Here is a 16,403-nt window from a genome sequence, read left to right on the forward strand (position 1 = left end):
AATGCCAATACTCCAGCCCCACCACAGACCTACTGAATCAGAAACTTGGGGGGTGGGAACTAGCAATGTGTTTTTATAAGCCCTCCAGGTGATCCTGATGCATGATAAGGTTGAGCACCACTATCATAAACACAAATTCTGAAGTATCCAAGTCTGTATACCTATCGTCAAATTAACAAAATAAAAAGCCCAGCTGGTATGTGCTGTGTAGTTGGTTTATGGGGATAACTATCAAGCTTTCTCACTTAGTTAAGTTTTAAACTAGATGAGAGAGGAGTTGAACATGACTCCCTTTCTTCATGATGCCCTGGTAACAAATCTAAAAGGGAGAAAATGAGGCCTATTATACTCTTAAAACCAACAGTAATTCCTAACACTAGAAACTTGCTATACTCCAATGTAGTGTATAATGTATGAAGCTTCCAAGTCAAAACCACTTTTAGAGTATAACAGTGACTTCTACAAATGAAAAGAACAACCTCCAAGAGGTTTTCCTATGGTTTAAAATGAGGGGAAAACACACACTGGTTCGGCACAGTACAGCACAGGCAGCCTCCAGAGGAGGAAGTCTAGAGACAGGGGGAATGAAGGGTTGTGTGCTGAGAACTTCTGGGCATTGCTGCCCAAGACAAAGTGCAATTTTTGGAGTGTAGTATTTCTCTGAAAAAGTTCCACTAGAAATATCTTGTCTTCCAGATAAGGATTATACCTTATGAACCTCTGCCAACTCTTGGTCCATCCTTGCGGCCCTCTTTAGAAAACCAGCTTTGGTGGTAAGGACTTTAGGTGTTGGAGGTCTGATTCGGGGTTGTGTCACAAACTCTGGGAGACATGACTCAAGTTCGACTAATCCTAGAGAAAGGAAGTACATGTTTTTAGTGTCTGTGCTTAAATTTAGCATTTTGAAAGCATACTGTTAATTTTAATAGTTATTTGCCAAGTAGTCTCATTTAGAATTATTGATAAATTATATCACAGATAATTGAGTTATCCCCTAAGTATAAAGCAGATTTATGCATAAACTCATGTTCTCAGTGCCTTATGCTAAAAAAAGAGAAGTGAATTCTAAAATGAAAATATTACCCTACAAAAAAATAAATTCCACTATAAAAATCAACAGAAAGTTAATGATCACATGATACATGGCACCACCATTCTAAAGTGAGCATATACCAATTTATCATATTCTGCTATGGAGATGATAAGCCAGAGCTATGAGTTCAACATTGTGATTATCAACTCATGATCTTGACCATGTGATGCTTCAACTTGTCACCTGAAATTTAAATAATTTAAATGAAGGCCTCTCTTGAACTTTAAAACAGAAATAGTCCTCTTCATGAATTTAATCCCTGGTTTTCCATCCCCTTGCCGACTAGTTTTCTGCCATTTCTTCTGACAGGACTGATTTTATTATATATTTCTTGTTTGCTTCATAAACCTGATATAAAAGCTTTTTCCATTTAATTTTTGCCTAACTTTGATTATTAGTGACATTAGACATGTTTAAATGTTTAGTAGCTAATTTATAGTACTCTTTGATAAACTGCTATATAGTGTATCCATTTATTTATTAGGATCTGTACTTTGTATTAGTTTGTATCAACTCATATAATTAATAATATTAAATATATTAATTAATATTTCTAGCAAGTATTTTTATTTGATGTTTGTTTAGCATTTCATCTAAATTGCTATGTTTTATATATTTAATGTTTATTTCTTTTTATTTCTGCCACTACTGAGCTATGCAATCTTATATTTGTTTTGCTAATCTGACAGTGGTATGTTTTGTCACCAATTAAGAATCATAATAGATAGCCCTAATCATTAGTATAAAAGATGTAAAGTACTACTCATTTCAAGGCAAAGGAAGACTCTCTTCCCCAGGGTATATATAAATACATTTAATTTCTATTTCTCAGATAATCTTCTTATACTGAACTTGTAATTATGTAAATTGCTTACCTTCATAAGTGTTGAGATAGTGGTTTTCTACTACAAAATCCTCTGAGTTGTTGTCTGGGAAACGTCCAAGACGAGATAGAGGTCCGTAGACTTGTGATGCATAATCAGAATAGTCCTTGACGATATTTCTTCTCTCCAACTTCCCTTCTACATTCTTTCTCTTTCCTATAAGTTTTCTGATTGCTAAAATAAAATATGTGTCCATGGCCATCTCCAAAATATTGTTCTGAATGATCCAAATGCAGATTAGTAAACCAGCTCTAGTTTTATTCTCAGGGAAGCTACTGAACTGAATGAATTTTATGATAGCCACTCACTGCAGCAAGAATGTAACAGTAAAAACAGAAGTCTGTCATCTGTGGCCCAGGCAGGAGTGATGGAAGCTGAATCAGTTAAGTATCCTCAAATGGTACTCATCAAAAATCTTTTATAAAGTGTTCGAAGCTCTGGGCCAAGGAGAGGTATTCAATAAAAGTTTGTTAAAGAAATGAAAGAAGCTCAAAGCAACTGCAAAAAAGTACATGTTCAATGGAGAACAAGGGAATTAATTATCCTCTCTTAGGAGAATAATAAAAGGGAGAGAATACTACAGCTTCTTCAATAATCTCTGTGCATCTTGGTTAACACCAGAATAAATTAGAATATGTCAAGTTCTGAAAAAAACATATGTTGACACTATCTAAATACAGCTAGAGTTGAAAGCTATTTTCTCATATCAAGAAAAAGTTAAAAGTTAAAGTCACTAAAAATAATTTTTAAAGAATTAATTTAATTTTGTAATTGTTTTATTTTTGCTAGAAAAAGGACAATTTTGAATTTTTAAAAATATGATAATATTGTTATTATGTGTATAAATTGCTACTTTGCATACATTGATATAATTGATCCATTACAATTTTTGTAAGTAAATCAATTACATTAAAAGTTGCTTAACAAATATAGCTATAAAGTTAAGTGGTATAGTAATAAGTTAAAACAGCTTAAATTTTATTTAAAAAATATTATTTAGTCATTCTTAATCTTTCACTGACTCTTTTTATGTATAAAGTACAGATATACTTGTAGTACATAAAAATATACAGTATAACTGTGGTATTAAAATTTCATGGAAAAGGGGAAGTAGGAAAAAAGATATCTGAATGTCTGTTTTAGGGGGCAATAGTGAAAAAAAGGTTGAGAAACAGGACTCTGTATCCAGGGCCAAACATCTACACACACACACACACACACACACACACACATGCACGCATGCACACACACATACACATACACACACACACACACAGCCACTGTGTCAACAGCTTGACTACCTGCTGGAACATCATTACTTGATTTTCTTAGTAAGGACTTTTTCTCCACTCTTCTACTTTTGAGAAATAACTCATCTTCTATCCCTTACATATTTAATAGAATTATGTCACAGTTAAACCAGGTTTGATAGAAGATCCAAAGCAAAGACAACTTTTCCATTCTCTTCATTGTCATACTACACCATTACCTGATACATGTGTGCGTTGAATTTTTGCCAATTTTGCCTCCTTTGCTTCCTGCAGTTTAGACCATTGGGCATTCAAGCGCTTCATATTCACTTCATTCTGATTCTTGTCACGTTTCTTCAGTAGCTCTTTCAGAACTTCCAAGCGAATCTCCTGTAGTCTTCAAGTAAATTACAACACATAAATAAGTATATGGTATCTCAAACAGGGTATTCCACTAGGAATAAAGGGAATACCTGTCATAAATCTTCTATTTAGGCTGGTATCGTATTCATATATTTTAAAAAGACCACTCTGGCAAATGTGTGAACACATGGAGGTCTGGGGGTAACAACTCAATAGTGAGTATATAACAGGACTATATATAGGTGCAGCTCTGAAGGACAAAGATGAATATGCCAGGTAGATGGGGCAAAATAAGGGCTCTCTAGGCAGATGGGCCTAAATGGACAGGGTGTTCATGCACAATACCAGGTTGCCTGGTTGCTGGAGGGCTAAGTAACAAGAGTGAAGAGAAAACGAGGTTGTGGCATCCTATCTTAGGTAGTAAATGGGCAAATGCCAGTGTCTGGCACATACGGGTACTCTCAGTCAAACTTTGTTTCCATTCCCCTTTCCTTTGCCTTATTTTCCTAGGGTTACCTTGTTTGTATGTATATAATCTTGTACAAATGACTTTAAAGTCTTGCCCTGGCTGGTGTGGCTCAGTGGATTGAGCACTGGCCTGAGAACCAAAGGGTCACTCGTTCAATTCCCAGCTGGGGCACATGCCTGGGTTGCAGGCCAGGTCCCCAGTAGGGGGTGAGCAAGAACAACACATTGATGTTTCTCTCCCTCTCTTTCTCCCTCCCTTCCCCTCTCTCTAACAGTAAATAAATAAAATCTTAGGAAAAAATTTAAAAATAAAATATATAATTTTGAACTTGCATCATATAAAAATAAATAAATAAATAAAGTACCTCCAGGCCAGATATTTCCTTTTTTAAAAAAGATTTTTTTAATTTATTTTTTTAAATAAATAGAAAGGGGAAGGGAAGGCAAAAGGGAGAGAAATATCAATGTGAGAGAGAAACATTGATGTGAGAAAGAAACATCGGTTGGTTGCCTCCTGCATGCACCCCGACTGGAGACCAAAATCTCAACCCAGGGACGTGCCCTGACCTGGAATTGAACCACAACCTTATGGTTTGCAGGACAATGCTCCAACCAACTGAGCCACACCTGTCAGGACCAGCCCATATATTTCTGAACCAGAATTTCTGTCTACTTAAATCTCTGACTACCCCCTGACAATCTCAAAATAACCACTTATTTTGTTCCCCCACAAATCTACCCATTCTTTTCAATCTTCTTCCTGCTCAAACAGTTCTTGAGTCCATTCCTTAATTCATGTTTGCCATCTCTCTCCTAACCTGGGCTCCAGTTGCTAGACCAGTCTTTCTCTCTTTCCATCTTTATGCCACATAGCTATTAAGACTTTCCTTCTTAAAATAAAGATTTACACATTTTACTCCTACTTCAAAACTCATACAGTAATTTATTCAGTCATTCATTTGCCAAATATTTATTAAGTGCTCACCATATGCCAGACATACAATCATCTATGAACAAGACAAAGTACCTTCTCTGAAGAAGCATTATTCTGGTGGAGTGGTCATACAAACCAACATTTACCACACAAGGAGATAAATACTGGACCACAAGAATGAAAAGACTTCCGTGGGAGAGGAAACAGCAGAGCACCAATGTCTAACGCTATTTCCAGTTCATCAGGGAGAAGTAGGAGAATGGTGGGGGAAGGCTTCCTTAGAGGAGTCATTAATTTGGCAGCCTTGAGGATAAACAAGGATTGAGATTTGTCACATTGACAAGGAAGAAAAGTGAGTCCTCAGCAGAGGGAGCTGAATGTTTGACTCAAAAGGATTAAAGACAGAGCTAACTTGTCATATTGATGGAGCTTCTCAAAGTGAATACAGATGAAAGTGTGAAGAAGTAGTGACAAGTGGTATGGACAGGGGTTTCTTTTAAAAAAATAAGCCACACACCAACAGTCACCTTTTGTTCTGAGTTAGAAATCCTAGGTTCAATTCTCAACTTCATCAATTAGCTCAATTTCTTCAGTCATAAAGTATAGACATAATAATAGTATCCATCCCATTAAGTTGTGATCATTAAATGGGTCAATGTGTATGATGTGCTGGAATAGTTCTCAAACTTGAGCAAACATCAGATAACCTGGATGGTTTGTTATGACACAGATTGCTGCACCCAACCCCTGATTCAGTATGTGCAAGATTGGGCCTAAGAATTTGTATTTGTAACAAGTTTCCAGATCATGCTGATGCTGCTTGTCTTTGGACTATACTTTTGGAATTATTGACTCTGAACATGAATTCAGCTTATAACGAGCACTCTATAAGTGATACATGTGCTATGAATATCATCATCATGATCATCATCATCATCATCATCACTGATATTGTCATCTACCTGATGGCTCCTTACCACTCTTCAACACCCAGCTCAGAGGCTACCTTCTCTCAGTAGTTTTCCCAAATCTCCACTCATCTCTAACAGAATGATGGTTCTCTTGCCTGGGTTCTCCTAGCACTTTGCATATAGAGCAGCCCATCACTTGACAGACTCTACGTGAGAGTTGGCCTGAAGGTCTTTTGCCCCAGCCCTGACCACCTCCCCTCCCCACCCCAGTGGGCCATAAGGAGCTCTGTTAAGGCACAGCAGTGTCCTATTCATTCCTGTTTCCCCAACTCACAGCACAGAGCCTGGCACATAGGAGGGACACAAAACATGTTTATTAAAATTATCCTCAGTTTAATAAAGTACTAACTTTCTTAGGTGATGTCTTCATTCTGGCCAAATGGACTTTTAGTATTTTTAATGTCCTTCTGACAACAGTAGAACTCTACAAATTGCAGCAATAAATTTAAAATTTCTGCAGACATGACTGGGTATTTGCTACCTACTTTGCTCCAAACACTATTTTCTATTAAATATCAAGCTTTTACCAAAACATCACCCAGTCCTGATACAGGGTTAACCAGAAGGTTCTGCAAAAGGGTAAACATATTTTGAATTCAGAACCACACTGAGTTCCAGAGCCTCTTGGTTCATAACTTTCTTATATGGAAGCAGGCTGTCAGGGGCTTTGGCAGCATTGCTATGAACAATAAAGTGCCTCATCACAGCCTGGAAAAAGGACAACCTTGGTGTAAGTGCCCTTCCTCCCTCCCTCCCTCCCTTCCTTTATTCCTTCTCTCCCTCTTTCCTTCCTTGGGAGTTGTCATTTCTATATATTCCAGGGACAAACAACCTCATTAATAAAAATACATCAGTTAAACTGATTGAAAACTCAACCAGATGTACTTCAGCATATTGTTATTTATGTGCTGTGAGCTCACCTCTTAATTGAAGAAATTTCACAATTTGGCTTTGAATTGGAAAACGCCCCATTTTGGAACCCAAGGTGTTCTGGCTGTGAACCAGTACCAGGGGGAATAAGAGACAGGATCAGCTAGGAGGTTAATTTATGGACAGGAAGAGGGGCATGACCTAGCGGCACTGGGAATAAACAGAAAGGGGCAGTTTGAAAGGCACACAGAAGTCAGCGGGATTCTATGATAGTCTGGGTTAGAGACCAAAGACAAAAGGGAAGAGAAGAATCAGAGGCGCCTTGAGGAATTACTCAGATCTGGGTTCAATGCTATACTGCACATGCAAAAAGAGCATCATACATCTTTATATCAATGGAGAGAAAACTATAGAATTATTGTTCCCAAAAGAATCAGAAACCCAATTTCCTATCTCTACAGGTTGAAGATTACTTTTAAACCTTTTAAACCTAATACATTTGGGAAACTACTTTACAGATAAAAAGTATTAACATTACTCCCATCAGCACAGGAGCAGTTGCCTGAGTGATTGAGAACCTACTTTTCAATCTCCTGCTCTCTGAAAGCCCACTCCTTCCTCTCCATCGTATTCATCATCCTCCTTCTCTTCTCAGACTGGGAGGCGTCACTCAGAGAGGGAAGAGTGGCTTCCCAGGCACGCTTCTCCCGGGCACGTTCTATCATCTCTACCTCAGCTTGTCCTGCCGGGAGACCTCGACCTGAAGGATGAAGCAAAAACATTTTAGAAACACATGGACAAACTCATGTACCTACAAGCATTTAATTTATTCCTTTTCAGTTCCTGTCCTCTTTAAATCTAATGTTATGACAGGAGGAAATATTAGGAAACACCCTGCAGATGTGCCTCACAGCTGTGCCCTGCACTGCTCCTTGTGATAATTCATCCAGAAGACATTTTATTTAGTTACATATAAAATGCTAGCAAGTATTTGAAAAATATTATGTGACTACTGAATAATCACACCTTGATATGCCCTATATAGACAAATTTATATTTTGAAATACAAAGACATATCAAAGTAATTTGCAGAAGGTCACAATTTCTATTTTTTCTCCATAACTGCCTTGCACATGTTTTTATTAAGTGATTTCCTAGGTACTTTATTTGTTGCTATTAAAAATATTATTTTTCAACATTTCTAATTAGACATTGTTCATATATAGGAAAGCTACTGATCTTTGTATGTTGATTTCATAATCAACTACCCGGTTGAATGCAAGTTCTTAGGTCTAATAATTTGTTATTTCATTTGATTTTTCAGATGACCACACTGTCTGCAGATATAGTTTTGCTTCTTTCTAATCCTCATACCTTATTTATTTTATCTTATCTTACTGCATTGATTCAATATTTTTCAACAAGGGCATTATTACTGCCATAGTGAACAATTACTTGTTGTATGGGACTGTCCCATGCAGGACAAAATTTTTAGTATCCATGCCAGCCTACTCCTCAAACCACATCCCATGTGCTAAGTGCCAGGAGCACTTCCTAATCATTACCACATACAAAAACGCCACCCATATTTCCAAGTGTCCCTGGGGACAAAGGGTTGTAGCCTAGCTCAATAAGCTGTGGGCTAGGATGCTCTCTGCACTGCTCAATAATAGTGGTATGAAGGGATCATTGTTTTTTTCCTTCACAGTAAGGTAAAGCTTCTAAAGTTTCACAGTTAGTATTGTATTTATGGAAAACTGTGTTAGACACCTTTTATTAAATTACTAAAATTTCCTTCTGATTCCAGTTTAGAGTTTATATCATAAAGGAGTGTTGAATATTATTAAACACTTTTTCTGCATCTATTAAAGCATTTTTCTTACATTTTCTATTAAAATAGTAAATTATATCAGCTCTCTGATATTGCACTAAACTTGAATTTATGTCATTAACCCACTTGCTTATGATAAGTCATCTTTTTAAACACGGTAAGATTTTTTAAAATTATGTTATTGATTATGCTATTATAATTGTCCTGAATGTTCCTACTTTGCCCCTCTTCACCCAGCAGTCCCTACTTGGTCAGGCGATCCCCCCAAGATTGTTCATGTCCATGGGTCACGCGTATAAGTTCTTTGCCTACTCTATTTCCTATACTGTACTTTACATCCCCATGGCTATTCTGTAACTACTTATTTGTACTTCTTAATCCCTCACCTCTTCACCCATTCTCCCTCTACCCACTCCCATCTGGCAACCATCTGGTAACTAACTTCTTTTCCCGTGCTGCTTTTAAGAGTCTCTCTTTATCTTTAAACTTCGGCATTTTAATTATGATGTGTGTTGGAGTGGGCCTCTTTGCATCCATCTTATTTGGGACTCCCTGTGCTTCCTGGACTTGCATGTCTATTTTCTTCACCAAATTAGGGGAGTTTTCTTTCATTATTTCTTCAAATAGATTTCAACTTCTTGCTCTTTCTCTTCTCCTTCTGGCACCCCATGTGATGCAAATGTTGGCCCTCTTGAAGTTGTCCCAGAGGCTGTTTACACTATCCTCAATTTTTTGGATCCTTTTTTCTTCTTCTTGTTCTGAAAGGTTGTTTTTTGTTTATGTTCCAAATCATTTATTTGATTCTTGTCTTCATCCAGTGTACTGTTCTTTCCCTATAAAGTGTTCTTTATTTCAATTAATGAAGCCTTCATTTCTGACTGGATCTTTTTTATGCTGCTAAAGTCCTCACTAAGTTCTTTGAGCATCCTTATAACTGGTATTTTGAACTCTACATCTAATAGATTGCTTATATCCATTTCATTTAGCTCTTTTTCAGGAGTTTTGATCGGTTCTTTCATTTGGGCCATGTTTCTTTGTCTCCTCATTTTGGCAGCCTCCCTGTGTTTGTTTCTATGTATTAGGTAGAGGTGGTATGACTCCATGTTTTGGTAGTGTGGCCTAAAGTAGTAGGTGTCCTGTAGGGTCCAGTGGCACAGCCTCCTCTATTACCCAAGCTGGCTACTCAAGGTACCCCTTTTTTGTGGGCTGAGTATTCCCTCCTCTTGTAGTTGAGCCTTATTGCTGTTGGCAGATCAATGGGAGGGATTTACCCAGGCCAGTCATCTGCAAGGACCGGCTGTGACCACTGACAATCAACATCCACCCTCCATGGAAGATCAGCTGTGCAGGGGCAGGGTAGTGGTTCTCTGACATGGTCTGTAGCTGTCCACTGGGTGTGTTGGCCCTGGGGTTTCCCAGGTGGTTCAGGCCAAGGTCAGGCTGACCTGGCCAGCCTAACTCAGAAATTTCCAATCATAGTTTTCTAATAAAGTCTAAAGCTAATCACTATTCCTCCCAATGATTCCAACTGGTTCTTTTTCATAGCTCTCCCATTCTTGTTTTCATTGTTGTTATTTCCCTCTTCATCTCTTTGGGAATTTAAAAAGTACTTTCTAAGTCCTTTCCAAATTGCTCCATTTGATTTATTTGCTCAATAATTTATTCTTTCATTTTCTTTATTTTTTGTGGACCACTCTCAGTGTGTTTCTTAGATGCTTTGTAATTCTTAGGTTGAAATCATCTGCAGGTTTGTCTCATGAGCACCTTGACAGGTGTACTTTTTGACCTAGCAAGAGGAACAGTTCCCCAGCCTAGTTCTTCAGAGCCCTTCCCCTCATCATAATGTGAGAAGTCCAAGTGAATATGCCCACCTGGATCTAGTCCTACCCCTGGAGACCCTTCTGCAGATGGCCCCAAGTTTACCACCCAGATCTACATGGGCTTCTTCCCAGGACTCAGACTCCTGAGGGCAGACTGTATGCTGCTGTTTGTAAACCTATAAACCCAAGAGGTGGCCAAGTGGCAGCTGTTTGTGGGGATGTGTAAAGAGATTGGAAAAGTAAGGTGGGATAATCACCTGCATGCATGACAGGCCCCTCATGATATGGAACAGAGGCAGAGAAAGGGACAGGCCATAGGCAGTCTCACCCACAGCTGCCACATTCCAACATGGAGTCTATGAATTACAAATTTAAACTTGTCCTTTCAACTTGTTAATAAAGCTTTATTTGTGAAAAATACAGAATGTTTTTACTTAACAGATATTAGCTTGATTTATAATTTTTACACATCTATTTATATAGTATATGGGTTCTGTATGAATCCTTACCCATGGCCTCACAGATGAAGGGGTAGGCCTGACTCAGAGATTTTTATCGACACGCCAACCTCAGTGCTTCCAGCAGGGCTCCAGGTTAGGTTTCTTTGCCTAGGGAAGCATGTCCAAGCCCCTGCCTAGATCTCGTGCTTCAGAGAACCTGGCACTTGTCCTACTGAGCTCAGTGCTAGGCCCACAGTACACCAAGAGGCAAATTACAAGACCCCAGGCAGAAGTGCCTGACTCAATTCTGTCTGTCATCTGAGATGGACAGGCACTGGACTTCAGTCCCACCTATAGACAGGAGAAAATTTTCTGCCTTCCTTGTTCAGGCAGGTAAGTTGGATCCAGCTCTCTGCTCATCACCATAAGTTCCCAGTCATTTTTGGGGGGAAACAACTCCACTTCTAGACTATAGAAATTTTCTTTCCTGTTTATAAGTGTGATTATGTGTTTAATAATTTTTATAATATGTTTTTAATGTGTTCAGTGCAGAAGGGAAAGGTTTCAGCATGTTTTTAATCTGCTGTCTAGGCCTGAAAACAGAGCCTCTATGTCAAAGCATGGGTGTCAGGGGTGCTTAGTCTGGATTCATAAAGTAAACCAAGAAAAAACTGGAAAACTGGAGCTCATAAATAAGTATCTTCATTGCTTGTCATGCAGACTTGACCACAGCAACCTATTACGATGGGAAAACAAAAGGATCTCATTTTAATAAAAATGATTACAGCATACCAACTATCTCCATGACCTTGGAGGAGTCAGCCTCTCTGGTTTTCAGTTTCCTAGCTACAATCAAGTGAGTTTGATAAGCTAATGTCTAACAATTTCTAAAGGTCCTTTCTCCTATTATATTCTTATAGTTTTACATAGTATAAGCTTAGGCTAGATTTTATTATTCTTAGAGTTTATACACTATTATTCTAGAGTGTATAAACTCTAAGAATAAACTCTAAGAATTCACTCTTAGAGTGAATAAACTCTTTCAGAAGAGTCTGAAAGACATTAGCATTTCAGAGATATTAAAATATCATCCAATAAGGTATGTAAGAGCACTTTGATAAATTCCAACATAGTTTGGAAAAGTAAGATAATATTATATATAATATATTGAAATTTATTATACATTCAAAAAACATTTATGTGTGGAAAAAAAGAAGTTGATTCCCTAGAAGAAACACTGAAAGCAAGGAGGTCAGTAGTCAGCAAAGCTACCACAAAATTAATACTTTTAAGATCCATCCATGTATTCACAAATAGCAATATTTTATCTTTTTATGGCTGAGTAGTATTCCATTTTGTACCTGTACCACATCTTCTTAATCCAATCATCCATCAATCGACAGATACTTAGGTTGTTTAATGTTTAATGTTCTGGCTATAGTAAATAATGTAGCAATGAACATAGGTGTACATGTATCTTTACAAATAAGTGTTTTCATGGATTTTATGTAAAACTCAGAAGAGGAACTTGGGGGATCACATTTCCATTCTTAATTTTAAAGGAACCTCCATACTCCTCCCCATAGTGCCTATACTAACTTAAATTCCCATCAACAGTGTACAAGGGTTCTCTTTTCATATGTGGAATATAAAATAAAAAGTAATTAACAAAACAAACTTATAGATAGTGGTTACCAGAGGAGAAAGGGGGTGAAGAAAGGGCAACGTGTGGACAAAGGGGGTCAAATACATGTTAATAGAAGGAAACTAGACTTCCAATGTTAGACACAGATATCGAATTATAATCTTGTACACCTGAAAATTAAATAACGTTATTAATCAATGTTACCCCAATAAATTTATTTTTTAAAAAATAAAGAGCATTGATTGGGAAAAAACAATAAGTCAAAATATAATTTCAGCTTCAGGGATAAAGTACAATAAGCCTCCTTACAGTGAAAAGGATATAACTCTCTTTGAACAAATGTATCATAAAAAATATGAGTTTATGAAGTAGGTCCACTAAGCAAGAAACTTAGGTGCTTCTATGTGCTCTTAATTTCCAGGAACTCAATAGCTGGCATGGTCCCCAGGACTGTCATCTTCAAATATCCAAGAGAATTATCAACTCACCCCATGTTAGAGTAGCCAGGGTCAAGAGCTCAGGGACTGAATCCTGACATACTACATATTCTGGAGAATATGGATCTGTTTGAGCTTCGGAATCTCGATAATCCGTCTGAGTGCCCACAGTATACTTTGAAGGGATGGGTGGGTGCTTAGTTGAAGTGGGAGGAAAAGTATATGGCTCTATCCTAAAAGGGAAAATTATTTTAAAAATTAAAACCTGATACAATCACTTAGAATACTATATAATCAAGTAGAAATAAATGAGCGTTACTAAGTCCTTTCCCCCTTTAACATTGACAGGCCCAAAGTTACAAATCCAGTTTAAATAGGATTATGCCCAATAATCTTGAGAGAATGGCCTTTTTTTCTCACCTCTGCCAAGAAACTGAAGGGTAGAAAAACCTAGATCTACTCACAAAAGTACCTATTTATCTGTGTATCATTGGGCAGAGCTGCTGTATTTAAAGCAATACAAAAATTCTAGGAAGTCCTACAGTTACTTCTGAACCTAGTCAGAATTGTTAGTTCCCTGGTTTCCTTCTTCTCTGCTTTTAGTTACACACTCAATTTTAGCTCTTTCTTTCAGAAATACAAATATAGGAGCAGAAAAAAGAGAAGAGAACCTCATCCCTTGCACACACACAAAAAAATGAATTCCAGATAATTTAAAATATTTGATTTAACAGTGAGACTAATAAAGTACTAATGGAAAGCATAACTACATATATCATCTCAAAAGCCAGAAATTATAAAATCAAATGATCAATAGAATTAAATTTAAGCTGAAACTTTCATACCTCAAAATATCATAAACAAATTTAAAATGTGAACTGCACTCTTGGAAATAGGTTTTGCAAGATATGATAAAAAAAAACTAAGCAGCCTTTTCTATATAAAAATCTCTTGTAAACCAATAAGACAATTAAATACCCACAGGAAAAAATGGGTAACATCACAAAACAAAAAAAGTAAACCTTCTGGAAAGCATATGAAAAGATAGTGAAAATAATATTCAAGGAAACATATATTAAAACAGCAAGATGCTATTTTATTATGTCACATAAGCAAAAATGTTTTAAAATTGAAAGTACCTACCATCGATAAAGTTGTGAAAAAAACAGGCATTTTCATAAACTGCTGCTGGAAATACAAATAGCTACAACCCAACTAGCAGGAAACTGATTGATTATATACCTTAAAGTACCTTTTTATCCCCAGCAACTGTACTCCTAGTAATTTATGCTGGGAAATAACTGGACAAGTGTACAAAGATATATGCAAACACATTCATAAAGTCTCACTTATAAGAGTAAAAAAATTACAAATTTAAATCATCACCATCAATAGAATTGTTTAAAATATGGCATACCCATAATAGAATTTATGCTGCTATTAAAAGTAACAATGTAACCTATATTTATGAACATACAAAAACATCCAAGATTTAATGTAAAGTAGCAAAAGGGAACACTATAAAGCAATATTATAACAGAAGTACATTTTTATGTTTTTAAAAACTGTTTCTTGCATAGAAAATCCCTAGATGCTATGCAATTAAATAATAACTGCAGTTACTTCTGGATAGTAGGATTATAGAGACAATTTTTTCATGTTTACAGTTTTCTGAATTTTCAAATTTTTTAAAACCTAGGCATGTACTATTTTTAAAATTTAAAAAATACATATAGCTACTCTCATTTAAAAGAAAATATTTTTTCCAGTTGGTAGAATAACTGGTTAAAATACATAAACAAGTAACTAAATATGGCAAAATAAGAGAGACTTCCATTTTAAAAAACAATCAAAGGAAGTTTGACATTTTAAGTCTAAGAAAAATGCGCCTCAAGCCAGTTAGAAAGGAGCACCTATTTGGAAGTTCAATCTGTAATAGATCAGTACTTTAAATTGTTTTTAATGCTGAATTCTAATGGATATTGAAGTCATTTTTTTCAGCAGTTGCTATAAATTTCTAACATATGTAGACAACATAATATTTATAATTTATGTTTTCAACAGAAATTATTCTACCATGATTTCTACTTGAGGAAGTAACTTCAAATTAGCTCTATCTCATTCTAAATCATATATTATTGTAACACCATTAGCTTGAATCAAAAGAATAATTCTTGTCCTCCAAATTAAATAATTAGACATTTGAACCATCAGATCAAATATGCTAAGATTATGATCAAGCTTAATGAAGACTTCTGACTTAAAAATCCTTAAGGTGGGTCAGAGGAGAGGATGCAAAGGAAGAGTGCTAATCTCACAGAAATCCTATGATAACAATACAGTTTCTTTCTTAACTAACTTGTTATTTTTTCCCAATCGGTTCTCTTTTTCCCATTTCAGTTAGTTTAGGGATAGTACAATGTGAACAAGAAAGAGCAGTGAATGATCTCTTTCCCACCTATCCCCAACCTCCATCAGAACCCAAAACCAGAGAGACCCTGACCTGCTCCCCTTTGGCTTGAGCCCTGCTTTGCCCTGGATCCCCTCGTCAGGCACACCCACTCTGGCTCTGGTGTCCTTAGTGTGGTGCTGCGGCTCTGTTCCCTCAATCCAGGCCCTTCCTCCTTCACTACCACCCAGGTAACAGGAGCATGCACTGTTGGCCACACCCATAGTCTTCTAGATTTTCCCTTCCAGCCCAACAAAACTACACACACACAGGAACTTCACAAAGCTACCAAATCCTGTTCTGTTAGTATGCATTCCACTGAACATTTGCATTTTTAAAGACTTAATTTTTTAGAACCATTTTAGGCAACCAATGATTTTTTTAAGTAATTTTCACAGTTTTGCCTTTTCCAGAATTCCATCCAGAATGGAATCATATAGAATATGGCCCTTTCAGATTGTTTTCTTTTTCTTAGTAATATGTTATTTAATTTTCTCCATGTCTTTTCATGGCTTGACAGCTCATGTTTTTCAGTAATATTCCATTGTCTGGATGTATCTCAATTTATCCATTCACCTGCTGAAGAACATCTTGGTTGCTTCCAAGTTTTGGCAATTATGAATAAAGCTGCTGTAAACATCTGGATGCAGGTTTTTTGCGGACATAAGTTTTCAACTCCTTTGGGTAAATACCAAAGAGCACAGTTGCTGAATCGTATGGTAAAAGTATGTTTAGTTTTTTAAGAAACCACCAAACTGTCTCTAAAGTGACTGTAACATTTTGTATTCCCACTAGCAATGAATGAGATACCCTGTCTGTATATTTTAATAGTAGTGGTATCTCATTGTTAATTTTCATCGCTCTGATGACAGATGATGTAGAGCATCTTTTCAAATGCTTATTTGTCTGTCATCTGTTAATCTTCTTTGGTGAGGTATCTGTTAAGGT

General features: G+C 36.7%; 1 protein-coding gene across 1 annotated transcript in view; it reads right to left on the reverse strand.

The window, feature by feature from the left end:
- Positions 1–16,403, reverse strand: part of CFAP91 (cilia and flagella associated protein 91) — a 61,764-nt gene that overhangs the window by 30,547 nt on the left and 14,814 nt on the right. The window contains exons 6-10 of the mRNA XM_054572306.1: positions 13,058–13,239; positions 7,416–7,593; positions 3,467–3,624; positions 1,969–2,151; positions 710–852 (exon numbers count right to left, since the gene is read on the reverse strand). Coding sequence (XP_054428281.1) covers positions 710–852; positions 1,969–2,151; positions 3,467–3,624; positions 7,416–7,593; positions 13,058–13,239 — 844 coding nt within the window. The remainder of the gene's footprint in view (positions 1–709; positions 853–1,968; positions 2,152–3,466; positions 3,625–7,415; positions 7,594–13,057; positions 13,240–16,403) is intronic.

Source organism: Pteronotus mesoamericanus, unplaced genomic scaffold (genome assembly GCF_021234165.1).
Source record: "Pteronotus mesoamericanus isolate MK-2021 breed Mesoamerican mustached bat unplaced genomic scaffold, CSHL_Meso_final contig_228, whole genome shotgun sequence".
Taxonomy (NCBI): Eukaryota; Metazoa; Chordata; class Mammalia; order Chiroptera; family Mormoopidae; genus Pteronotus; species Pteronotus mesoamericanus.